General features: G+C 36.1%; 1 protein-coding gene across 8 annotated transcripts in view; it reads right to left on the bottom strand.

Annotated features, from left to right (window-relative positions):
• Positions 1-37: 37 nt before the first annotated feature.
• Positions 38-27,400, bottom strand: part of MAPK10 (mitogen-activated protein kinase 10) — a 556,698-nt gene continuing 529,335 nt past the window's right edge. For 7 of the 8 annotated variants that reach the window (XM_045056131.1, XM_045056133.1, XM_019829272.3 and 4 more), the window contains 3 exons: positions 21,223-21,286; positions 19,445-19,522; positions 38-4,870 (listed from right to left, as the gene is read on the bottom strand). In XM_045056131.1, coding sequence (XP_044912066.1) covers positions 4,728-4,870; positions 19,445-19,522; positions 21,223-21,286 — 285 coding nt within the window. In that variant the 3' untranslated portion in view covers positions 38-4,727. Of the gene's footprint in view, positions 4,876-19,444; positions 19,523-21,222; positions 21,287-27,400 lie in introns of all 8 variants that reach the window. The other variant, XM_045056135.1, reaches the window with a different exon arrangement.

Here is a 27,400-nt window from a genome sequence, read left to right as displayed (position 1 = left end):
CACAAGAATGATTTTCAACAGGCAAACTCCGGCAAAGTCTGGATTTGATTTGGTTTTATGTTAAGGGAAGCAGATTTGCTCTGGTTTTTAATAGTTCATAAGAAACAGAAATCACAATGTGTTGATTCAGCATCCACCTACAAAGAGTCCAAAAAAGCCAAAGTTCTCCCCACTCACCCTCTTGTTCCACCGACATTTTGAAGATAAAGGGCATAAATAGAAATGAAAAAGAGTGAGAAGGAACACAGATATGATTTAAATAATTTAAAATCCGTATTAAACATCACTGAGATTGCATTTGATCCATCAGGCTGACTTTTAGTTCTCACACTAAGACCTTGCAAAGAAACTGGACATGCATGGTTTTGCCTTCCAGGGTTGACCTAGAGCTATAAGGGTGAGGTGTATATGAATGTGGGTGTGCTTTAAGTCCATTTTATAAACACTGACACAGCACAATTCTTATTGGTAATAGTCTCTTGAGTCCAATCATGCAGAATAACAGGCATGTGCAAGTTAGGTCTTGTTGCGAGATAGACATGGCAAGGTGAACAGTTTAATGCTAGACAAGGGTTGGGAGTTTTTTTTAGAATATACTGGCCATTGGTCCCACATAATCAAAAGTTAGATATACAGGAGTCCACTTACAAACAGAGGCCTTCCGTTTCCGCTTGACTGACCAAGGAAATGGGTCAAAATGAACCATTTCAGACAAAGAACTGTCTAAGTGCCAAAAGAAGTCACAAAATCTTATATTTCACATGGAAAATAACTAATATAACTATTTACACTGTAACTTGTTTGTTGTTTTTACAGAAAGGAGTATTCCTGCTTGGTTTAATTTTACCTGTAGAAAATGTAGGACTCACAAGTAAAATGTTGGGGGAGGTTGTGGGCAGGGAGAGGGGTCCCTCTTCAGACCCAAAGTGATTGGGATCAAAGATTATGGGGACAATATTATTCCTTTCTCTGAGCTTTAGAAGATAAATTTTTCAGCAAAGCTATCTGACAACATTCTTTACAGAGCATAATGCTTTTAAGATTTAGATTGTCATATGTTAAGAGAATTAAAAAGAAGTAGACTTTGTAGAATTTAGATTTTGCATGAATATTTAAAATTTAGAAGTCAGTTTTGCTTATTTTTCCCTTAGCAGGTCATTAAAGGATTGATGTATTCTTACCTATTCCACTTATTCCCTTTGTCAAGGCTTATTTTATGATTTACCAGTCAGCTGCTATCAGTATCCTTATATATCATTTTCTGATAATGGTAACAGGTTGAAAAGAAAAAAAAAACCAAAAAACTATTACCTCCTCAGCCCTCAAGTAAATAGCTTACTCCAATTGGAGGGAATTGGCCAGGTCCTGGTCCACCCCTAGTATACATTCCTACAAAGCTCCGTCATCAGATTCTTGAAGATGCAAGATTATTAGCAGTTCTTATTTCACAAGAATAAATTTGGTTGGAAGGCCAATGCATCTCTTTTTTAAAAACGAACACACTGAAAAATGAATCTATCAGAGTGGTATGGTTTTGCCACTCTCTCCCAACAATTTAATTCCTCCTGCACGTGGGTATCCAGCTCTCCCTCTAACAAAATCCTACAAAATATTTCATTAAGGGTCACTGTGAAACCATCAGCCCTATAGGAAGTGACAGAAGGTTAGGCCTCTCAGACTGCCAACCTCATATCCAAAATGAACCCCAACCACAGACAGGACTTTCACTTCTCCCAGGAATATAGTCCAGCGGACTTGCCACTTCCTTGTCTGAAAAGCAAGAAAGTCCTTTGGAATTAACAGGTGACTACACAGGAAACATTTGTTTTTGTTTTTGTTTTTGTTTTTGCTTTTAAAGAAAATACTCAATGCAGAACATAATACATTCTGAAAATTTGATAATAACAGAATCACCTCCTGAAGTTATTATAATAAAGTAGACCCAAGATGGTGAATGTTGAGCTTTTGAAATGAAAATTCTCTTTATTCTCCTATGACCTATCTTGTTTTGATAACCTAGTAAAACTAATCTTATAAGCACTCAAGAAGCCAAACTCTTAGCTGTGTTTGTACAGATATTTCAATCGGAGGGATTTGTTCCATTTTTTCTTGTCCATAAGGAATATCTGGTAACGGTGATCAGCTCCCAAGAGCCATACAACAGGAGAGATCAAACTAGCGGAGTTTAGGGAAGGCAAGCAATACCAAGGGAGTATTAGCCTGATTCTTGTTTGGTTTAATTTGAGTAAAAAAAAAAAAAATCACTTCTGCACACCCAAGAGATCGTCCAACTGTCATGCACTTCTAAGATGCTGGCTGGAGATTTCCTTCTGTCTTTTGATGCCATTTTGTGGCTAATGAGATTATGCTTGCGACAAACAGTTGCCTGTTCCCTGCACTTAATCACATGTGCTAGAAAGTCAGGCACAGAGAGAGAGGACACAGGTGCAACAAAAGAAAAATCCAGAAAAAGGGGGTAAGTAAAGAAGAAGGGATACAGAGAAGTTGTTTTTTTTTTAATGTGGGGAGTGGGAAGTGACGGAAGGAAAAGTGAGAGAGCCCATGTGAATGCAGAGGTATTTGTAAAATCAAGTTGTCTGCAATTTTAATCAAAAAGAATGGCAGCAAGAGAAAGAAGCTGGGCCACTTTTATTCCAGGGGACAAGCTGCACAGGCTGGGTTTTTTTTCTCCCCGTTTTAAACAAATGACCTGTTGTCATGAATCCTATTGTGAAGCAATCCCATTAATGGCAGCATTGCTCACATGGTGATGGTGGGGGTTGGCTCTATTGCTTGAAAGAGACAAAGCTTCCCCATTGTTGTATTTAAGGCAATTTTCAGAGCACTAGCATTCTTGTTTGCTCTATTTTTGAAGGGATTCCATTTGCCAGTCATATCCCACTCATCAACCATCCATTTCATGTTTCACTTCTTCAGGTGAAATACCACCACATTGATGAGCACCAAAACGGTCAGAGTGCAAATAACTGTGATGGGTACTTCACCAAAGTGAATAAGAAGGGAAGCCTCCACCTGGTCCCTATTATTGCTAAGAAGTCACCCTGGTATCGCCTTGTATATAACCAAGATGTTTCACAGTGCCTTCTTAAGTGCTCAGGAAAGCACTTTCATTTGATTTGAGCTAAATTCAGGTGATTTTGCTAAACATTGACACATACGCTTCATGGCTTTTAAGACAAACTCATATTGCTAAAGCTATTTAGCAGCAGTAACTTACGGGAAGAGTTATTGCTGTCACATCAACTGCAGTACAAAACTCAGATTATCAGCCCTTCTTGAATTGTTCAAATTTATGAAAATAAACATGGAACATCAGCCATATTAAGGAGTCAGGGAAACCCCTGAGGAATAGTAACGTCTGTGGAAATGTTTTCAAATGCTGACCTGAGGATCACCCCGTGTTTTGGGTTTGTTTTTAAGTTTAAGTAACATTTCTTTTTTATTCCAGAAGAGGAAAGTAACATTTTTTTCTCAAAATAAAACCATGGCAGGGTATAAACCTGGGAAGTAGCACACTCATGGAAAACACAACCCACAATCTGAAAATAGTCTACATAGGTTCATTTTCTGTTAAGTACATCATCCAGAGGCAATTCCACTTCGTTCCAGGGAGGGGTTCTTACCATCAGATATGGACACAATAACCCTGACTCACCACCTGCCACTCTCTGTCCAGATGTGACACATGATTTGTAAATGACAATGAGGTCTACTCTGTAAACTGTGGATGTCGGTGTCTCCGGAATATTATCTGGGTAATAATCTCTTTGAGGTGTTCCTCCACACTGAAATGCTACACTCTAGTCTCTCCTACAGGCTCAGTGTCAGAGAAAAGACCCTTAACTTTTTACCCCACCTTCCTTCTAAAAGCCAAACCATTTAGTACCTGGAAACTGTTACCCCCTCCCGCCCCCACACTGTACATAAGCATCACATATGTTCTTTCTACAAATTGGTATACAGGTGCCATTTAATCAGTTCAAATTTGGAAGCTACATCTTCAAGGGTCCGAGAGAGCTCACTCCCCCCATATTTTCCCCCTTTACATGTTTTCTTATAAGACATACAGCTTAATCAATTAACAAACTAAATAGCTTATATACTGGCAATATATTACAGATGGGTTTATGTCAGAGTAATAGATCACATGAAATGGACCATGTGGTACCCCAGTGCATGATGTCTTGGTAGAGCCCTGAGGACACTGACAGTAGCGTCTCTAAGTAAGTAGTGCTGTATGAATACAGACACATGCGGATCTGTATCTACATCCATCTGACTAGGCCAAAAGGAGCAGGTAGATGCAAGATAGAGACACACACATGCTGGATGGGGCCACTGCACACCTTGTCATGCCATTTGAAAGGGCAGTTACAGGTTGCTGGTTTTGCAGCCATTAAAATTACACTTTATGGAAAAGGCTTTTCTAATTGTATTTGAGTTGCTTTCTGTAGTAAGCATCATTGGAGGAAGACCAAAGCAAGAGCAACTAGAAGTTAAATATACATTTAGCTTAGCTGCAATACAGAACTCTGGAGAAGAAGCAGGCTGAAAGATTTGTTTCAATTTTAGGCTTGGATTCTCTCCCTTGCCATTTTCTTATAGTTGCGTGTCTGTGTTTGTGTGTGCGCGTGAGTGTCTGCGTGTGTGTGTGTTCCATCGCATCATCTCCTGAAGAATGCTGGGTTTCGCAGGCAGGCGGCTAGTCACCTGCAACAACCCAGGGGTCCTGCTGAGGCTTCCAGGCTGCTGTCAGTGTCAGATGCCAGGGTCTGGTCGGTGGACATGGAGGAGATGTCATTGACAGACGAAGATGGAGGGAGACTCTCACTGCTGTTCACTGCTGCACCTGTGCTAAGAAAATGAAGACCAACATGACTAAATCTGGAACTAGACTCATTGTCACTCAGGATGCAGGCAGGGGCAAATACAAGAGGTGATGTTTAGTCCATCGTTCATTTGGCAAGCCTTCATAGCACAACTAATCCAGGGCTCTGTATTTGATGGTGAAAATCGAAATGTAACAACGTAAGTCCCTGGTCACAAGTTATTCACTCAACCTTGGAACCCACCTGTAATGCTCTTAACAGAAAACAAAAACAAACAAACAAAAATACCCCACTGAAAACCCCAGTCACCCCTCCCACGTCCAATATTGTAATATAATTGGCCTGCGTGAAGCCAGTGAATTTGCATTTTTTAAAGCTCCCATGATGCTGTGCTGTCAAAGGTTAAAGACCACTGTCCTATGGCAAAGGCAGATGAGGAAAACCTTTTAATATAATGATCTCAACCTGTATGTTTTTAATGTAGGACTTTAAAAAAAAACACATGTAAGGGTCCAATCCCAAAAATATGGGCTGAGGTGAAACCCAAAACTCAGAATTACTTGGAAGACTACAGCTCTTGAAAAATAAAGGAATATTAAGTAAATTTGTCATAGTCATTAAAGTGATCTCAAATTTAAACTCCATACAGAAGAGCTAAGTGGGACTTTCAGTGAAAGTTACCGTAGACATCATCATCATCATCATCAAAACACCACCATATACATACTACTACTACTACTAGTAACAGAAGAAGAAGCAGCAGCAGCAAAAGCATGCTTTTTGATTTTGTGTTTATGTTCCAGCAGGTTTGCTTACCTGGCAAACTACAAAACAAGACCTCTGAGTTAAGTTAATTTGAAAAAAGTATTTTATTTATCTGCTCTGTGGTGATATAAAAATTTTGAAACTCTGAGAAGAAGCGTGCTCATGATGATCACTCAGTAAATACTTGCTGAGTTATATCTTTGAGAACTACAAAGGAAAAATGAGCAAGAGGCACTGCAAAATATAATGAAACCATTGGAAACAGTTCACTTTTTTTTCTTTATATATTCTTTTTGTGTGTGTGAGAGAAAGAGAGCACATGAGCAGGGGAGAGGGGGACAAATGGAGAAAGAAAAAAAGATAGGGAGAGAGAGAGAGAGAGGGAGAGGGAGAATACCAAGCAGGCTCCATGCTAAGCAATAGACCCAGGGCTTGATCCCTCAACCCTGGGATCATGATCTGAGCCTAAATCAAAAGTCAGACGCTCAACTGACTGAGCCACCCAGGAGCCCCATGTATTCTTTATACTTAAGCAATATAGGTGATAAAAACGCATCCTTTGTGAAATTGTTTGTTATTAAAAATATCTATAGTTTAAATCATCTAATAAAATTAAAGAGGAAGAATTCTCATTAAAAATGTTATCAGAGCAAATTTATCTGAGCAAGGTACATTTGGTGAAAAATAACAAATCCAAAATAAGTTATAATAGTGTTATCACAAAGATCTAATAGATCAGAAAAAAAAATCAATGAAGAACATATATGACTCAACACCAAAAAAAACAAAGCATCTGATTAAAAAATGGGCAGAGAACCTGAATAGACATTTTTCCAAAGAAAACATACAGATGACCAACAAACACATGAAAAGATGCTCAACATCAGTAATCATTAGGGAAATACAAATCAAAACTGCAAAGACATATCACCTCACACTTTGTGAGAACGACTAGGATAAAAAAGACAAGAAATAACAAGTGTTGATGAGAATGCAGAGAACTAACCCTCATGCACTATTGATGGGAATATGAACTGGTACAGTGGCTTTAGAAAAAAGTATGGATATTCCTCAAAAAAACAAAAAAAAACAGAAATAACATATAATCCAGTAATGCCACTACTGGATATTTACCCAAAGAAAACAACACTAATTTGAAAAGACACATGCACCTCTATGTTTATTGCAGTATTATTTACAATACCTAAGATATGGAAGCAACCTAAGTGTCCATCAATAAACAAATGGATAAGAAAGATGTGGTATATATATATATATATACATATATATGTATATATATATATATGTATACATACAATGGAATTACACAGCCATTAAAAAGGATGAGATTGTGCCATTTGTGACAACACGGATGGACTTAGAGGGTATTATGTTAAGTGAAATAAGTCAAATTGAGAAAGACAAATACCATATGATTTCACATTATGTGGGATGTAAAAAGCAAAACAAGTGCACAAAGAAACAAAAAGCCAAATAAGACCTATTAACACAGAGAACAAACCGAAAGTTGCCAGAAGGGAGAGCAGTAGAAGGATCAGCAAATGGGTGAAGGGGAGTAGGAGATACATCCTTCTAGTTATGGAATGAGTAAGTCACGGGAATAAAAGGCACAGCATTGGGAACAGACTCAATAGTATTGTAACAACATTGTAAGGTGACAGATGGGTAACAACACTGTGGCGAGAAGAGCATGAAGTATAGAGAAGCTGAATCACTATATTGTACACCTGAAACTACTATAACATTGTGTGTCAACTATACTCAAAATTAAAAAATAAATTTTTTAAGTCTGTGAAGTGGTGAGGCTAACACAATGTCTTTGCTCTTGGGGTAAACATTTCTTCTCTATGAAAAAAATGTGATTAAGATGTGACATTTTCTGGGATGCCTGGGTGACCCAATCGGTTAAGTGTCTGACTTCGGCTCAGGTCCCGATCTCACGGTTTGTGAGTTTGAGCCCCACTTCAGGCTCTGTGCTGACAGCTCAGAGCTTGGAGCCTGCTTTGGATTCTCTGTCTCCCTCTCTTTCTGCCTCTCCCCCACTCATGCTCTCTCTCTCAAAAATAAATAAACATTAAAAAAAATTTTTTTAAAGATGTGACATTATGTGGAGAGGACACATACACATAAACTAAGAAAGATTATATGTATCTTATAAGTATTTAAAATTTTTATTTGTTGATTATAAACATATTTATACAAATTATGGGAGTGTGAAACAATATAGAAAAAAAGAACATAACAATAGGCACTGATCCTCAAATAAATAATAACTGTTAAACTTTGGCTATATTTCCTTCTAGTGTTTTTGCTATGAAGTTTCTCTAATTGTGGTTATTTAATATATATTCTTTTGTATCCAGATATGTTTATATACAAAAAAGCTTATGCATTTTCCATGTTCTTTAAACTCTTAAAAGTATGAATACCTCTTAATCTTGAATGTCTCGAGACTTTTAAGGCTCTTGTTAATATCTACCTATAAATAATTAACTCTCATTATCAGAACAATGTGTAATGTAAAGTTCCCTGGCTTCAATTTATTCCAATTTTACTTAATTGCATCCTTTAGAGATATTATACAGAGCTACTCCCTTTCTTCTCCTGACATATACTAGTAAATTTCATATACTAGCAGACAACTTTTGACTTCCTTACATAACTCAAATGCCCAGCTCTATCCTCCCCACTCCAGTCTGGATTAAATTATGCCAACACCAACACCCTCATGTGTTTTCATAAATGTTGGCCAATGATAATTTAACATCACTATGACTGACTTCTCAGAATCTTCAATTCTCCACATCCATATTAAAGGTTAGAGATTAAAACTGGACACACACCTCTAATAAAGTCTCAATCAACTGTGGGCTGACAGAGTGAATGGCTTTGTTCATAGTGTCCATTCATCTCCTGCGTGACATATCTCCTATACTACACACATAACTTTCAAATCATGATATTATCATTTAGATTTACTTTTAACTTAAAATATGAAATATTGCTCATATACCTTTTTGTAACAACTTTTTTGAGATGTAATTCACAAATTTAATTTGTACCATTCAATCATTTTTAGGATATTCACAAAATTGTGCAACTGTCACCACAATCAATTCTGTGATGTTTTCATCACCCCGACAGGAAACCCTGTAAGAAACTCTGTTTCTTACTTACCCACCAGCCATAAGCAATGACTAACCCACTTTCTGTCTAGAAAACTGCCTATTCTGGACACATCTTATAAATGGAATCATACAATATGTGAACTTTTATGACTGGCCCCTTTCACATAGCATAGTGTTTTCAAGGTTCTTAATGCTGTAGCATGTAGCAAAACTTCATTCTTTTTTAATACTGAAATATATTCCATTGTATGGATATGTCACTTCTGTTTACCTATTGATTATTTGAAGGGCATTTGATAGACATTTAGGTTGTTTCAATTTTGGGCTATTATGAATAATGTTGTATGAACATTCACGTGTAAGTTTTTATTTCTAAACCTGAAGAGTGGAGTTGATGGGTCATAGAATAACTCCATGTTTAACATTTGAGGAACTGAAAAACTGTTTCAAATTGGCTATACCAGTTTACATTCCTACCAGAGGTGTATGAGGGTCCCAATTTCTCCTTCTCCTCTCCAGTACTCCTCATTATCTTTTTTATTACAGCCATCTGGTGTATGTTAAATGGTATTTCATTGCATTGTGGTTTGATTTGTATTTGCTTAATGGCTAATGATGTTGGGTAACTTTACATGTGCTTGTTGGCCATTTCTATATCTTCTTTGGAGAAGTGTCTATTCAGATCCTATGGCCATTTTTTAACTGTTATTTTCTTTTTTTTTTTTTTGATGAGTTATAAGAGTTCTTTATGTATTCAGGGTACAAAGTCTCTTACTATATAAGATTTGCAAATGTTTTCCTCCTTTTCTATGGATTATCTTTTAATTTTCTTGATGGTATCTTTTGAAGCACACGTGTTTTTAATTTTGATGAAGTTGAATTTACCTATTTTTCCTTTTGCAACTGTGCTTTTAGGGTCATACCTAAGAAACCATTTCCTAACCCAATATCATGAAGATTTACTCCTATGTTTTCTTATAAGAGCTTTATAATTTTCATTTTTACACTTAAGTCTGTGATCTATTTTGAATTTATTCTTATATTCTATATGAGGTAAGAGTCCACCTTCAATCTCTTGCATATGGATATCTAGTAGTCCTATCACCATTTATTGAAAAGGTAGTTCTTTGTCCATGGAGTTGTCTTAAAATCCTTGCTACAAATCAATTGACCATAAATGTAAGGGTTTATTTCTGGATTCTCAATTTTATTTAATTGATCTATATGTATATCCTCAAGCAAATACCCCATTGTCATGAACACTGCAGTGCGTGATAAATTCTGAAATCAAGAAGTGTGAATCCTCCAACTTTGTTTTTTTTTTTTTCAAGATTGTTTTGGCTATTCTGTATCCCCTGTAGTTCCATGTGAATTTTAAGAACAGCCTATTTCAGCAAAGAAAAAGGTAGCTGTGACTGTGATGAGTATATTTAATCTGTAGATCAATTTGTAGAGTATTGTCATCTTAACAATATTAAATCTTCTAATCAGTGAATGAATGGAATGTCTTTCCATTATTTAGGTATTTAATTTCTTTCAACAATGTTCTGCAGTTTTCAGAGTAAAAAATTTGCACTTCTTTTGTTAAATTTGTATTTTATTCTTTTTGATGTTATTGTAAATGGGATTGTTTTCTGTTCATTGTTAGTATATAGAAACACAAATGATTGAGTGAAGAAGAAGTCTTGATGTCAATGGATTGGAGAACAAATGGTTCAAATGATGACATATACATCTCTTGAGTGTTATAATTAACCGAAATACCCAAGTTAATGAGGGAGATTTTTGTTATTGTGCTTTATTTAAATTATGACAAAATAACTAGTTTGAAAATTTTTAAATAAACTTTTGGCATAATACAAATCAAAAAGTATTTAAAAGTATCTCTACATAATAGTCCTGGTCTTCTCTTGAGATAGGGTTTTTCTCCTCTCCTGGCTGGAGCTGGTTATATGGACCTGTTTTGATTGTCACAGTTAAAGTTGAGTACTTTACTCAAGGGTGAGATAGGACTTACCTGAGATGAGGATCCCTTTTTTTTTAATGTTTATTTTTGAGAGAGAGAGTGTGAGTGGGGGAGGGGCAGAGAGCGAGAGGGAGACACAGAATCCCAAGCAGGCTCCAGGCTCTGAGCTGTCAGCACAGAGCCCGATGCGGGGTTCGAACTCACGAACCGCGAGATCATGACCTGAGCCAAAGTTGGACGCTTACTGACTGAGCCACCCAGGCGTCCCGAGGTTCCCTTTCAACAACACAATTCGATGTTTACAAATAAACAGAAACCAACAACAATGTGGCAGCTAGAGAGATTACAAACAACATTGAGGAAATTCCCACAGAAACACACAAACTGAAGGTAGCAGAACTGAAAGGAGTGTTTAATAAACTTTTTATATAAAAGGAATCACACTGCAGATTATGCTTCTAAAATATACAGCACTCCTACCATATCTGTTTTAATAATCAGAATATTGTCAACACACTTGTGGAACATTCTAGGTCTTATGCCATGTGAGCCATCTCACTATCATATATAGTTTTGCTACATGATTACCTCATGTTTGTTTCCCTTGCTTCTTTTTACTTCTTTCATACTTCATCATTTCTCCTATCTTCCTCAATCTCTAGTGTTCAGCACAGAATAAGTACTCAGTTTAACAAAGCACTGAGTATCTTTTGTGTGTACTCTTCTAGATAGGTTTTGTGAGAGAAAGCAAATTTCGCCTTTCTATGAAACTGGTGAAACTGCTAAACTATTTTTGACTAAGGGAAATAATTTTGTTGTAGTTGTCTTTCTTCTCACTTTGTTCATCAGCTGGCTATCTTCTATATATTGGAATGGCCTGCCCTTTATTTTATCAATGTTGAATGCAAATTATATAGTTAGCGTTCGATCACTCAAGGTTCAAACTCTTTATCAACTGTATTTCTATGGTTTCCTAGACTACTGTTCCTGATTTTTTATAGCACAAATTCATTAAGAGAGGTCCTCTCTTCTAACGTTTCCTCTACAAAATTCCCATTACATCTGTTTATTATATGAGACTGGGTCTTTTCTGTATAGCACTATGATGAAACAATCGTGTGTACTGTCTAGCAGTGTGCTACAGCTGGCCTTTAGTGGCTTCTGAGAGCCAAGTATTAGCATTAGCATCTCTTTCCAACTCTGCCTTCATTGATGTCACATAGGTAGCTTGAAATTGGTCACAGTGAGAATAAGTACACCACAGAAATTGGTAAATGCTATTAATCAGTCCTTTTAAAAGAAAAGATAGGGGGCTCCTGAGTGGCTTAGTTAAGCATCCGACTTTGGCTCAGTTCATGATCTCACAGTTCGTGAGTTCAAGCCCTGCATCAGGCTCTGTGCTGACAGCTTGGAGGCTGGAGCCTGCTAGGTATTCTGTGTCTCCCTATCTCTTTCTGACCCTCCCCCACTCGCACTCTGTCTCTCTTTCTCTGCATCTCTCAAAAATAAATAAACGTTAAAAAATTTTTAAAAATATAAAAATAAAAATTAATTTTAATAAAGATGGTTGTTAAACATCAACCAGTCCCCCACTATTACATGAAAAATCTTTGCTTCTATATGACTTCTATTGCACTATAATAAATACACTCTTGACTGCAGCTACTCTGGATTTACTGAATGATCCTTTCAGGTCTCTTTTTGTGTAGGTAATAAATAAATTTTGTAACCATAAAACCAAACGCAAATGGAAGAGTCAAGAAATGGACCTTGGCTTCAAATTATTAATTTACTGCCAGTTTGTGAAAATCTCTTACATGGAACTGAACTGACTTGAATTTGATTATAACATTCACCTGCCCAGGATGTCCTAGCAATGTGAAACATCCCTACCTTCTATATTTTTTTCAGAGAAATCCAATTTTTTAAAAAAGTTTGCTATGAATAAAGCATTGCAAATTTTTGTCAATAAAAATGCTATTAAAAGAACAAAATAGTAGTAGGGCTGCAAATGAGGAAGAGCAACTACTTTCAATGCTACCTGACCAAAAAATACGTTTTACGGAAAGAATTTATGCTAATGGAAATTTCTCAAACTATAAGTTATGTAGTCACAAGATATTATTTCAGGGAAAATGTTCTGTTTTTTAAATTTTTTTAATGTTTATTTATTTACTTTTAATGTTTTTAAATATTTATTTTTGAGACAGAAGAGTGCAAACAGGAGAGGGGCAGAGAGAGAGAGGGAGACGGAATCCAAAGCAGGCTCCAGGCTTTGAGCTATCAGCACAGAGCCTGACATAGAGCTCAAACCCACAAACCATGAGATCATGACCTGTGCCGAAGTCCAATGCTTAACCAACTGAGCCACCCAGGCATCACTGCTCTGCTTTTTTTAAAGAAATTATTTTCCAGGCACAAAGAAGTAGACACAGAGAATTAGAAGTACTGGAATAAAAAAAATCACTGAGATATAGCCTTCTCTTTAAGTATGATCTTGAGCCTCATCTTATTAAGGGCTGAGGTTTCTAAATTTTTTTAAGTTTATTTATTTTGAGAGAGATGGTAAGTGGTGGAAGGGCAGAGAGAGAGAGAGAGAGAGAGAGAGAGAGAGAGACTCTCAAGCAGGCTCCACACTGCTAGCATAAAGCCCAATGTGGGGCTCGAACCCACAAAACTGTGAGATCATGACCTGAGTCGAAACAAAGACTCGGATGCTTAACTGACTGAACCACCCAGGAACCATGAGGTTTTTAAATAAAAAATAATAACTATTGGACTAGATTAGTGACTATAATTTGGAATGACACATTGCCATAGTATGTGGAATATGGTGAGTGGGTGGGGGTAAGTGGGGGGGAGTTGTATATTTAAATCACCTGGGGAGTTTTATCTGCCATTTAGAGATTCTGAAAAATCTCTACCCATCCTAATGCTAAATATCTTTATTTTGGTGAGTCACTGTTACTTATAGGAGGCTTACTTCTTGGGTGGAATGGGAATGGTAAACAAAGAACTTTTGGAATGTACAGCCTCCTATATTTGTTCCAACTCTAACATTTTATAAAACATGCTCTAGAAGAAAATTAATTTCTATTCATGAACTGCTATTCCCTTAGCAGTCTTTATAAATCAATTCAGAAAGTAAGCAGCCATGCTATTCTTGAAAATAAATCACTGTGCAAGTGAAATCAGATAGCAGAAGGGAGTACAATTATTTATTTAGAAATGTATCTGAAGTTTAGATTTATTTCTTATTGATATACAACAATTCCATCGATAAATTTCAAACCTGCATATTATTCTGCAAATGCACATTTAACTTCCTATTTACATTTTTAAAGTATCACTAAAACATGCATTTGGGCAGGAGAACAATTTTCACTCAGGTTTTCTTAGTTTCACTAAGAAACTGCATTAACTTATTCTCTTGCTTCCAGGTTCCTGGTGTGGCCATGGCTTAATATTATGGGAGTTGTTGTACTGTTACTTCATCCTGGCTATTTGCAAAATAAATATGATATGCAAACATTAATGAAAAATGGTGAATACAATGAAGAAAGCAAAAAAGCTGACTTTTCAAGTTTTCTTAGTAATTGCTTTTTCTTTCAGCAGTCTACTGCATAAATGCGTATCACGTGCACACAACACACACATACAGTGGTTTGCCCATAAAAATTTAACAATTGGCTCTCCATGGGGGGAAAAAATGCCCTGGATTTGTAGAGTGAGCCAATCTCCACATCTTAAATCCTGCATGGTAGATTCCAAGCGACTAACACAAGGTCAATAAACTCACAATTGGGAGAGATGTACACAAGTAGCTCTCATGAGCTAGTAGTCAGCCACAGCACTAGGCTGTCCTATGCTTCAACATGATGCATACAAACATATCCTATGTAATTATGTCATGTAATATATAGTATACATACGACTTCTCAAAATTAAGCCATGAATATTGCCCTTTAGAATCATGTAGTGGAAGATTGAATCCACATCATTTTAACTATAAACTGGTTAAGCCAGTCAACTATCAAATAAGGCATGTGTACAAGGTAGATAATTCATGATTGTTATAGGTAGTTAGAATGATTTAAAAAAAAATGGCTCGCCTTCTCACATGTAGGCAGAGCCTACGTGGCATATTATAAGTGGCATGTTAATCATTAACACACTAAACAGGCCCACAAAAAATTTAGAAATATACATTTCCCAGAATGAATAAATAACCAAATAACCACCTGAAAGAAAACCTTTATCTGAAGCATGGGCAAACTCCAAACCAATATCACCAATTCATATACTTGATACTTGGTCCATGTATCTTTATGGCAATTAATAGGTTGAACAAATATTTCCTGGCATAAGTCATACTAACTTGCATACTGTATCAAAGCTATGATCCTATCTTGAATTCCACCTTTGGCATAGTACCAAGAAACATGATAAGGGAGAACCTCAGCAACAATTTTCAAATTAATGAATGTTTATCAAGCTACTATTGTATGCAAGGCACAACACTTAGGCACTGCACGGTACACAAGGATGGATACATACAGTCTTTCATCTCAAATGAATTTACAACCAATAAGTTATAAAACAATATTTAAAATACAGGGACTGGGGCACCTAGGTGGTTCAGCTGGTTAAGCGTCTAACTCTTGATTTCAGATCAGGTCATGATCTCGTGGTTCATGAGATCAGACTCTGCTGACAGCGTGGAGCCTACTTGGGATTCTCTCTTCTCTCTCTGCCCCTGCCCCATGCACACATTTTTTCTCTCAAAATCAATCAATCAATAAAAGCTTAAAAAAATAAAATAAATTATAGGGACTACTAGGACCCATAAGAATGAAAGATCTTACTCTTTGATAAGATATGAAGTCTTTTAGGACACATATAAACACTATTTCGGGAGAAGGTAGTATTTGATAAGACAACACTTTAGAATGGGCAGCATTCCAAAAGGCAAGGATCCAGTCAAGTAAAATAGTGAACATAGGAGTCTACAATAGGTATAGTGTGAAAGGTGGAAAAACCTGGCGTATATTATAGAGGGCCATCAATATCAGGAAAAGGTTACTAGACTCAAATTGTAGATGACGCAAAGCCATTGGAGAGCACTCATCCATGGAACCCCCAAACCTATAGTCTTGAAAGATCAATTTAGGTAGAGACTAAAGTCAGGAAGATTACTTCAGGACAACTTTAATCATCGTGGTATTAATGGAAAGGGTTGGTAGTAATTAGATGTAAGACATCCAGCAAGCAGAATTTTTAAGATGTAGAAAGTGACGGTCAGTGATAATGCAAGTGTGGAATAAAAGGTCAATCAGGGATTTCAGGGTGGGAGGCTGAGAAAATAGATCTGCCATAATAGAAATGGGGAAATTCAGAGAAAAATTTACTGCTGGAGTGGGTGAATCTAAATAGAGTGATGTGTTTGATTTTAAAACAAATTGAATCTAGGGGAGCCTGGGTGGCTCAATCCGTTAAGCATCTGACTTCAGCTCAGGTCATGATCTCAGGGTTCATGAGCTCAAGCCTTACACTGGGCTCTGTGCTGACAGCTTGGAGCCTGGAGCCTGCTTCAGATTCTGTGAATCCCTTTTTCTCTGCCCCTCCCCCGCTCGCACTCTGTCTCTCTCTCTCTCTGAAAAATAAACACACATGAAAAAAAATTAAACAAATCGAATCTGAATTGGCAGCAATTTCATACACCTTGGCCCTATATTCTAATTCTCTAAGACTAGGTTATATTTATCATTAAATAATTTTAGTGGAATGCATTTATTTTCCAGCCCCTCCAGAAATAACAAACTGCTGTATAAACTAGCCTTTGGTTTTATTCACCTTAAATGTATTTCTTTCAAACTTAAGAGAGTTTACTTGATCAAGACTTTGGTCTGCCTATTCATAGCATGCAGTTATATATGTAACTTTAGGTACTATTCAGGAATATTATCCAACACTTGGGATTAGGGCAAAAAAAATGACTATGCAACCTTCTAATATCACACTTGAGTATTTTCTGACAAGCCCACCTAAGGATAATCTGATTTTTTATGGAACATAACTTTATTTGACTTAATGTTCTCAATTGGTTATGATCCTTTATACACTGTAAACTTGTATAAAACTAATCAAATAAAATTATCAGGGTTTTTTTCTGCCTCATAGAAAAGACAAGCACAAAGATAAGCTTGGTTGCCCTAGGACATTTATAAGTTTTGGGTTAATTTAGTGATCTTATTTCAATATTCTTTTTTTTTTTCTGGGGCGCCTGGGTGGCGCAGTCGGTTAAGCTTCCGACTTCAGCCAGGTCACGATCTCGCGGTCTGTGAGTTCGAGCCCCGCGTCAGGCTCTGGGCTGATGGCTCGGAGCCTGGAGCCTGTTTCCGATGCTGTGTCTCCCTCTCTCTCTGCCCCTCCCCCGTTCATGCTCTGTCTCTCTCTGTCCCAAAAATAAATAAAAACATTGAAAAAAAATTTTAAAAAAAATATTTTTTTCCCACAGACTACACAAATCTTAATTTCTCATACTTTCATTGAACTCTTTGCCATTCTGCCATTTCCCTCACTAATGAGTTAAAAGAATCTTCTACATGTACTCACTTTATTTTTGCATATGAATGATGGTTTTAATGATTAAAGAATTATGCCTTGATTTTATACAAACTCCATTCCTTTACCAAATGTTTAAACCCTTCTTCATATGGCAGACCACTCATCCCATCCCTTTAATGATTAATTAATCTCATATGTATCATCCTCAGTCCTTTTTTTTTTTTGCCTTCCCTGAACTATACAGTTTGCATAAAATGGGTCATGGGAATAAGATTTTTGTGGAAGTGTTGTGAAAGTATTGAAAAGAGAATTGTGGATTTTATGTCATCACAGATTAACTATTGCAGAGATCTGGTTGGGACTGAGGAGAATATAGAGCATGAAATAAGCTGAAGATAGGGTGCCCTGAAGTGGGTGGCATGACCCCAAGCTCTTTGAAAAGAGGAATGGAGATGAATAAATTGTAACTTGAATTAAAGATGAATAGAAGAGACCGTGCAAAAAATTTAGTCCAGTCTGAGCCTGAGGTCCTAGGTCACCTTCACTGGATGCTGGTATTTTGACCTCTTAACGATTACAGAAAAACATGTTCTGACCATTAGGGGAATCCTTAAAACAAGGAGTCTTTCTGCCTTAGAAGGTAGCATCTTGAGGCTGTTGGATTCAGTGTTTGGGTTCCTTAATCAGAATCAGAATCAGATTCAGACAGAACATACAAGTAGGTTAGGCACCACTTCTGCAGACCTGCATCAGTCTAAATGCTAGGATGAATGAGCAGGGTGAACAGACAACCCAATGATTTTTTTCACCCTCTTTGAGGAAAGGAAAGACTTGGGGATAAAACTGGACATTACTCAAATGAGAAAACATGTCCTAACTAAATTGTATCTGTTTGGATATCATAGTGATTTGGGTGCAAACCAATTATTCAAAGATTAGTATGAGTATAAAGAATTTATTATTTATCCTACATCTTTTTTCCTGAAACAATTTAAGGTCCATAGGGGAAAAAATGTTTATCAAAGGTAGGGCATCAAATCCATTTTTCTCTAAACTAATCATTTGAAAACTACATTCTTGCCAGAATGAGTTGAGTTTAGTTTAAAGTTAGAGATAAGCCATCACATTTTCTAAAACTCCTTTTTTTTAGAGCAAGAGAGAGAAAGAGAAGGAGAGTGTACCAAGTGTGCACGCGAGAGCAAGGGAGGGGTAGAGAGAATGGAAGACAGAGAATCCCAAGCAGGCTCCTCTCTGTCATGCAGAGCCCTACACAGGGCTCAATCTCACAAACCTGAGATCATGACCTGAGCCAAAATCAAGAGTCAGATGCTTAACGCACTGAGCCACCCAGGCACCCCTCTAAAACTCTTTACACACACACACACACACACACACACACACACACACACATATATATATATGTGTGTGTGTATATATATATATAGTTTTAGAGGGGTGCCTGGGTGGCTCAGTGCATTATATATATATATATATATATATATATATATATATATATACATACACACACACACACACACACATACATACTTTCCTTATATTCAGAACATAGGTCTTAGGAAGAATATAGTAGCACTGAGTGTAAGTAAATTATCTCAAGTAATCCTAAAGCACATTACTAGGATCAACAAAATATGCACAGTATATGTACGAATGTGTATTTGTTTCTGTCAATGGCAAACTGAAAGATTTTCCATGCTGACTTTAATCAGAACGCATCTTGGCAGATGTTTCAACTACTGTCACGCCAAACTTGGGAAGAGTTCAAACACAAGTGACTGAGGAAAGAGGTTTTGACTGGAGGGATTCCTGACCTCTACATTGACATGGTGGTCAGGGGGCATGATGGCTCTGTGTTTTGATGAGAAGCAGTTACCCTTTAACCAGCCCTTGTCAACATTTCTTCAAGATTCACTATTATCTTTTGTCCTAGTCATAATCAATAATCATGATCAAAATGAATGCCACACTGAATATCAAAAAGAATAGAACGAAAATCACTAGAGAGAAATAATCATGTGATATTAGTGTATATGCTCTATTAGCAATGTTATTGGCTGCAATCCCTCTTCAAGGTTAAGAAAAATACACAAGTACTGGTTTATTAGTTATTCACTGAGAGTGAGTACCTGAAGGAGAAGGTTGTCCTTTTACAACACCATTTTTAGTCTTTTCTTCCGAATTCATTACCTCCTTGTAGATAAGTTCTGTAAGAAACAGTTGTCAGGATCATAAAAAAAATTATCTTTAATATGCAGAGACAACTTATTAATGAAAAATAATAACATTCTGATGGGGTTGAGTAAATTAAAAATCAATCAGGATTCCTTTACTCCTCTATTTCTACTTTGTCTTGCAAAAGCACAAAGCCTGGAAAAAGTAAGTGCTCAGTAAAGTATTTGACCAAATAAATGTATGAAGAATATACATTCTACTTGGTTCTGAATTTTTGGGGGGATTTCTGATGCCATCTAACTTTATCTCCTAAGAACTTTAATGGCCCAGTTTTGAGCATACAGTTTTCTTCTATATTCACTTCCTAAGAGATGCACATACTCTCCTGACTTTATTACTTTCCAACAATTTCCCAACTGCTTCTTCATTTTTTTTTTCATACTGAAATCTTGGAGTTGTAAAATTAAACTTGCCTCAAACCCAACATGATAACAATTATTACATTTATTTCCAAACAGGCATCCATTCATGGCTCTTTCTTTGCTAGAGTTAAATTATGTACCTTCATTTCTTTTAATTTTCCCCTTTTTGCTAAAAATCATTCAGTGTTATTCATTCTTGCTTTGCAATGAGTTCCAATTTATATAATCATTATCCTTCACCATAATTTCTTTCTCTGGTTTCTAATTTAATCCATGTTCATTTTTAAGTGATATTTATCTCGTAATACTTACCTATTCACAAACCCCTAAGAGTGCCTTCTTGTCCTTATTTAGAGCATATCAAGTCTTTTCTGCCCATCATTTAGTATCTTTGTTTACTTGGTCTACTGTTTGCACATGCTCGTTTTTCCATATTATCCAACAGGACCCCTTGGCCAGAGAAATCTCTTTGCTATCTTTATAACACTTTTTGCTCATCCCTATCCTTTGTTTTCTCCATGTGTCCCCATACTGGTATTTTCCTCTGTTTTATTCTTTTTTTCTCAATTTATAATGATTAATTCCTTCAAGTCAGCTCAAATATTTTTTCTCTTCAGATCTTCCTTTTATGTTCCTCCCCATTTTGACTGAATGGTTTGTTATGATCTGTATTTGCTTATCTCTACTCTGTAGTTCTTTTATTCTACTGTGTAGTTATTTATATTAGTTTAATAATTCTTCATAGTTTCTGCTTTGTTTCACCCTGAGTATAATCTTGACTATTCATTATGTGTTTGGAAGAGTTTTGGTGGAAAAAAAGTGAACTAATGTATTTATTCATTATTTTCTTACTTTGAAGGATAAATAAGCCATTCAGATACATAGATTTCCTATTTAGATTTTCAAGTCCTAAAAATGAACCAAATGAATTCATACATTAAATATCTTTTATTTTCTAATGTCTAAAGTAATCTTAGGCTTAATTTAATCCATTTTATATGATAATTTTATACACAAACATGGGATGTATAATTCTGAAATTTTGAATTGAAGCATGCCCTCCACCATAACAAATACTTTGACAATCAGTACTCTTTTAAAAAGTATCAGTAATTAATTCCTTTCATTCTTGAGTAAATGCAATATTGTTATTAGTATGAAAAGACTGATGACGTTTCGAGAACTTTGAAAATTGTCTGAGGATAGCAATTATAAAATCATCTGTTACCAAATTGCTTTAAAGAGAGATGCCTTGAAGATATTTTCTGAGTTTCAATAAAGCAAAATGTATATTTAAGTGGTAGAGTCACCTTTCCATTCTTCAATGGTGTGTTCTCTTTCGTCCAACTGTTTGTCATATATCTGAGGTGGAGGCTGCAGAATAAAAACAAACAATAAACTTTGTGTAATAACCCAAATATAACTAAATTTTACAGTGCATGGAGTAACTTGCTGTTCATTGATTTTGGTGGCGAGGAGACTCACATATTAATTTTGGGGTAATTGCAGTGGTGCAGAAGTTAAAATTTCTAGACTTATGAAGGACTCATTTATATGCCAATAGTTGCTGCTGAGCAAGTAAAGCAGCAGAATCCAAATCCTAAGAGGTCACTTCCCAAAACCTTCTGATTCAGATACCAAATCTAAGAAACTAATAAAGCCAGTCTTTAAAAAGCAAATAAGACATTAGATTATAAGGACCCAGAAGCTATTTCCTCCATTCACTTGCTTTATAACAGAACCCTACCCAAACTATCCTCCACTGATAAGATTTTGTTCCATTCTCAGACCCTCCTGAAGAAGTCTTTACTATCCCTCAATAGGCCATAGTAATAGTCCCTAGTATAAAGCCATATTTAGATCTAATCAAACTTTTAAATTTTTTTGTGAAGTATCATAAAATACCTTTACATATAGCTATATTCCCAATATTTAAATGATATTTTCTCCCCGTAGGCAGAAGACTCTGCCAGTTTTTTATAGAGGTGGGCCACTGTAAACCTCTGAGAGGCCTTTGGTTAGCCCTCTCTGGGGGATATCATATGAGAGGACCTTCAGTCTGACTTATGCCATCAGCATTTCTCTTGCTATGAAGAGTTCAGAGATGGAAAAGGAGAGATTTTCATAAATCTAGGTGCCTTCCAGGAAGGAGGGTCTCAGATTCCTTGATCTCTTCTTCCTGATGAAGAGGAATAAGATCTCCAGATAGGGGAGATATATCATGATTCCCTATGGTAGCTCTACCTCAGGCCAAGAGATGGAAAAAAAAAATATTTCTTGGGAAAAAATATCACCATGAGATACATGGAGAAGGGGCTAAGAAGTTCCATCGGCTAGCGATGGATTGAATGAAATAAGAACTACCAATTTCTGGTGCCATGAGACAGGGGACCCTAGAATTCATGTTGCCTAACACTCCAACAGCAATATTTATTGTAAGAAACTCAAAGAGTTACTTGATAAAGTGACTCAGGCCTATGGACATGCATCCCTCAAAAATGGCTGTCATACGAAGGCTTTGGACAAGACTTTCAAAGACAGCTCTTGGCTTCTGTTGGAGGTTGTTGGCCAGTGGTAGCATCTTACTACTATAGTAGTCCTTCTTTACTGCATTCAGCCTGAATCATGACAGATATGAATTTTCATTCTAGTCCTGATATGCTGGGGTAGCCTCACATACTACAGAAGTAACTGTATATGAAAAGAAAAGAATTCGCCCCATTGTGGTCAGGCAACTTAACACAATACTGAATTATTGAGAAGTAACTACTGATGAGGCTAGACATTCTTTTAACTCCTATAATTGTTACTGGAGCAAAAAGCTTTAAACCAGCTACTGTGATTCAAACCTGGCTGGCTGAGTAGTCTTTATTGAAAGAATTAAGCAAAATGAGACCCCACTCTATCCCATGATGCTAAAGGGAACATAAAAATACAATTATATAAAGGTAGGGGGACAGGGTGATTAGGCACTGTCCTCAGAACTTGACTAAGGCATCATCTTCTACCACAAATTACAAAGGATTCCCAAATTATCGGAATATTATGATGTAATGAGTAAACAGTTTTTTGTTTTGTTTTGTTTTTTTAATTTGTGAAACTGTCATCTAAGTAAGCTAATGCAAAGCTAAATTCTGGTTATGTAAAGACATTTTTCCAAGTGGCAGGTTTCCTGCTTTGCCTCTTCCTATAATGCTGAGGGGACATCCTCTGACAAACACAGCATACACAAGCTCTTCAGAGGTCCCCAGAGCTCTATGCCTTGTTGGCACCTCTTTCTTCTTCTAACAATAGACTCAGCTCAGGATCTTGTGTGGCTGGCTTCTCCATGAAGTGGATTTTTCCATTCAAATTTCAAAACTGAACATGGTTCAAGAGTACAGTTCCTGCCAAAGTGCATAAATGCCATTTTTTCTCTGCAACAAAACTATTTTGAGAGAGGCTTTCCTTGGAACTTCATCATACAGCTGTTGGTAGTGTATATAAAGCATAAAGTACGTAGACTCTAACCACAAGCAAACTACAAACAGAGAAAAAGTACTGAGTCCAAGGTTTTTCCTTTCAACAAACCAAAACGGCTGCAAAACATATTTGCATTATAGCTATGATTGAAACAGCTACATGTTCAGAGTTGTGGGGTTTTTTGTTTGTTTTAAGAGGAAATGTAATCACCTGCAATGGAAGGGTACATTCACATAAAGATGTCTTCTACATAAAAATATAAAAGAGGAATTTACCAATAATCTAAAGAGAGTAATGTCATATTTAAACATATATATATATATATATATATATACACACACACACACACATATATGTGCTTGCACAGCAATCATTAGATGCAATTGTCCACAACACTCTCTGCCTCCACCCTCTAAAGAGAAGCTAGTGTTTTATTGCTCATTAAACAGAATTTATTGCTTATTAAACAGAAAGGATTCTCTTTTTCCAGGTAGCAATCTAAATGAAAAAGAAATGAAGAGTGAGGATAAAGAGAAGGGCCCCAGAGAATATTTCCAAAAAAAGTTACTAGATTGGAACAATTTGAGATGTGGGAAAATCAAGGATAAGATGAAATTAAGGATAATATATGGAAAGTTAGTAGGGCTTGTGACTTGCATGCTTTTGAATGCTCCTCAAGAGACTGAAATTCTCTTTCTGTTATTTTTGAAGATTTTGGACTCTACTTCCTTGCTTGAAATTCTTATAGATATCGAACCATGAATTCAAATGGATTACATAAAAAATAACAATATGGATTAGATGTTTCATATTAATGTTATTATATATACATGTACAAATTGTTTTAATTAAATGAGATAACACATAGACAAATACATAATCACTGAGTTAGTGAATATTAGAATCAATGTATTTGTTTATTAAACTCATTAATTCAGTAAAGGTCTTGGGCACATAATATGCACCAGACTATATTAAAAATTTAAACTTCAAAACTAGATAATATGGCTTCTGACCTCAAGGAGCTCACAATTCAATGGACTGATATAAACCAGAAAATTAATACACAACATGATAAAAAAATATGTATGTGGTATAGAGGAATAGCGTGAAGATATCTTAACAAACCCTAGGAAAACATTTTGCTTCTTGGAGTAGATGACATCTGTACTAGTTCCATGAGGAAAGGTGGTGGAGGATGCTGTCAAAAAAAAAAGGAGAAGGACAAGATGACTCCAGGCACAGAACCTAGAAAACAGCATAGTCGTGTTGGTGGTGGATGCATGTTTGTTTGGGTGCACACACATGCAAAGAGAATTGGAAACAATTCTTTGAAAGTAACACATGACATACTTCAGAAGTGACAAGCAATAAGAGCTGTGCCTAGAGGAGATGGGTCAGGCAAAGGCTAGATCAAGGATGGTCCTGGGTACCATGATATGGAGCAAAGACTTCTTGAATTTAAGAGAATGGCATGGACAAATCCATGGCTGGATTGAAGAAAGACACAACTGAAAGCAGAAAGATTTAGGGAGCTAATGCATGATCTAGAAAATAAATTAAAAAGGCCTGACTATAATATGGAAGGTCAAGATGGATAGAAAATATAGATTCAAGAATTAATAAATGTTAATTGGTAGATATTAATATTTATTTAATATTGATTAAGAAATTAAATTGGTAGAATTTTTTTTATTAAATGTGTATAATGAGAAAGAAGAATGATTCCCAGATTACTAAGCTAAATAGCTGGACAATTATGGTATTTATAGGACTGTCTAAAAGGACAGAAAATGAAAAAAGGGAAATGAGATTGGTAGAGAGGTAAGCCAAGTGCTATGTGGATAGAGAGGTCTATTTGAGAATTAAATAGATGATCTGGTGATCATAGGACTGCTGTTGGTTAGAGATGTATAGATTCAAAACTATTAGCAACAGATGTTTGTTGAAATCATGACAGTGCATGAGGTCACCCATAGAGTGAATGCAGGTAGGAAGAGTAAAAGGCCAAAATGGACCCCTGCCAGACACCAAGGTTTAAAAGTTGACCCATGGAAGAGGAGTGCACTAAGAAGGAGAAGGAGGAGGAAGAGAAGACGAGGGGAAAGAAGAGAAGAAGGAAAGAAGGAACACTTAAAGAAATACATGGATAATAAAAATATTGTAATGCTATAGAAGTCAAGTGTTCAGAGAGTTTCAAAAAGAGGGAGTAATTCTCTATTTCTTATAAATGAAACAAATGAAGAATTTAGCTTTCCAGGAATCAGAAGGGCATGATAAAAAGCATAACTTTGAACCCCATAAAGGTTTCCAAACCTCAAAACTGTCGCCACACTCAGAAAGATTCAGATAGATCGTTGATGAAGTATTTTAATGCCAGATAGCACCTAAAGAAGTAGAAAGACATAGAAGAAATATCCTCAATACCAATATGGATATTGTATACAAATAAAAAAAAGGAACTGCAGAACAGATTGTGACACTAAAAAAAGAAAAGAGAAAAGAAAAGAAAAGAAGAGTTCTAATGCTCTTTCCCAAATATCTTTAAGAGTTTGATAAGTGAAAAACACTGTTCTCTAATTAAGAGAAGTCATTTTTTTCTGAGAAGATACTATGTGCTAAGCTCTTTATATATGCACTTTTAAACAATCTTTAGGTAAAGAAACTAAGATTCAAAAAAATTCTTCTTAAGATATCTTAAGAAGTTATCTTAATAACTAATTAATGGTAGATCTTTGATTGAAACCAAACTTAAAGAATAATTCAGAGCAAATGGTAATAGACATTAATCTAAAATAAGAGATAATGATACAATATTTAAAGTAAACATCTTTATAAAATAAGAAATAGAAACACAAGCCAATGGGGAGATTGTATGTCTCAATTTGCTCAAAACCATCTCAGTTTTTGCTTTTTGTCCTTACAGCTACTAACAGTCCTCAGGCCCTTTACTCTCACAGCGTTTAGAGGATAATTATATGAGCACGCTGCATAGCAGTGTTATGACATGGCATATTGCAGATCGCAGGTATCCAGTAATTACAGGATGAGAAAAAAACAACCGAACGGCAACTTTTTCTACTACTGGAGTCTCAACAATTGCAGATGTCTACTCTTTCCTGCTCTGAGACATCATGTCAGCATTTCCTTCCATTTTCTCCATTTTTAAAAATGTTAAACTTAACTATAAAGTATGGCTTTTACCAGAAAGCGCTAAAGGAATGCAATGCTACATAATAAAATTGGGATTGAGCAATATGGATTCTGTTGGCATTCTTTTGAGTTCTTGTTGCTGGAAATGATTTCTTGCTGGAGGGATCTCTTTAATCAGTATCTGTTCAAATCCCTAATTGATTCCCCCAAGGTACAACTTGCTCTTTTGTGACTTCATTTTATGTCACATATTTAAGTAATATTCCATTTATTAAAATGTATGAATTTATTCTTTCCTTAGTCTTCAAAATAACCCCATTTCAACAGCATCATAGAATGTTAGTGATGGAAGAGAGTTTAGAGGTTATCTAGTGCCACCCTTATGCAATTTGCAAATGAGAATATAAAAACTGCACAGGTGATTTGTCCATGGTCTTAGAGTTAATTAGTGGCAGAGTTAGGAAGAAAATGCAAGATCTCTTACGGGGAAAGATGGAATGGAGGAATTCTAATGGGTTGCAGAAATGTTAAGTTGAATAATTCAACACTTACAAAAGATTTTCATTAGTGACAAATTTGAGCCTGTCACTCTGATTTCTGTTCCAATTTTCTGTCAGCCTACACACATAGCGAGATCTGGCAAATATCACCCAAATGGTCAACACTTACATCCTGAATGCTTTTTGTCAAAATATCTTGGACAACATCAAGACCTCTATACATGTGAATCTCAAAAGAGATGAGAACCAGATTATGAGAAATCTAAGTCACGCAAAGTTGTTTTTCCTGTCCATTTTTGAGCCCGGATTTAACATTGTTTCTGTATCCTTCGTGTTCTGAGCCATACGACAATCATCAACTTGGTGTTTGTTT

This window comes from Felis catus, chromosome B1, assembly GCF_018350175.1.
Source record: "Felis catus isolate Fca126 chromosome B1, F.catus_Fca126_mat1.0, whole genome shotgun sequence".
Classification (NCBI taxonomy): Eukaryota; Metazoa; Chordata; class Mammalia; order Carnivora; family Felidae; genus Felis; species Felis catus.
Note: the sequence above shows the minus strand (reverse complement) of the source record. Positions and strands in the feature narration are given on the sequence as shown.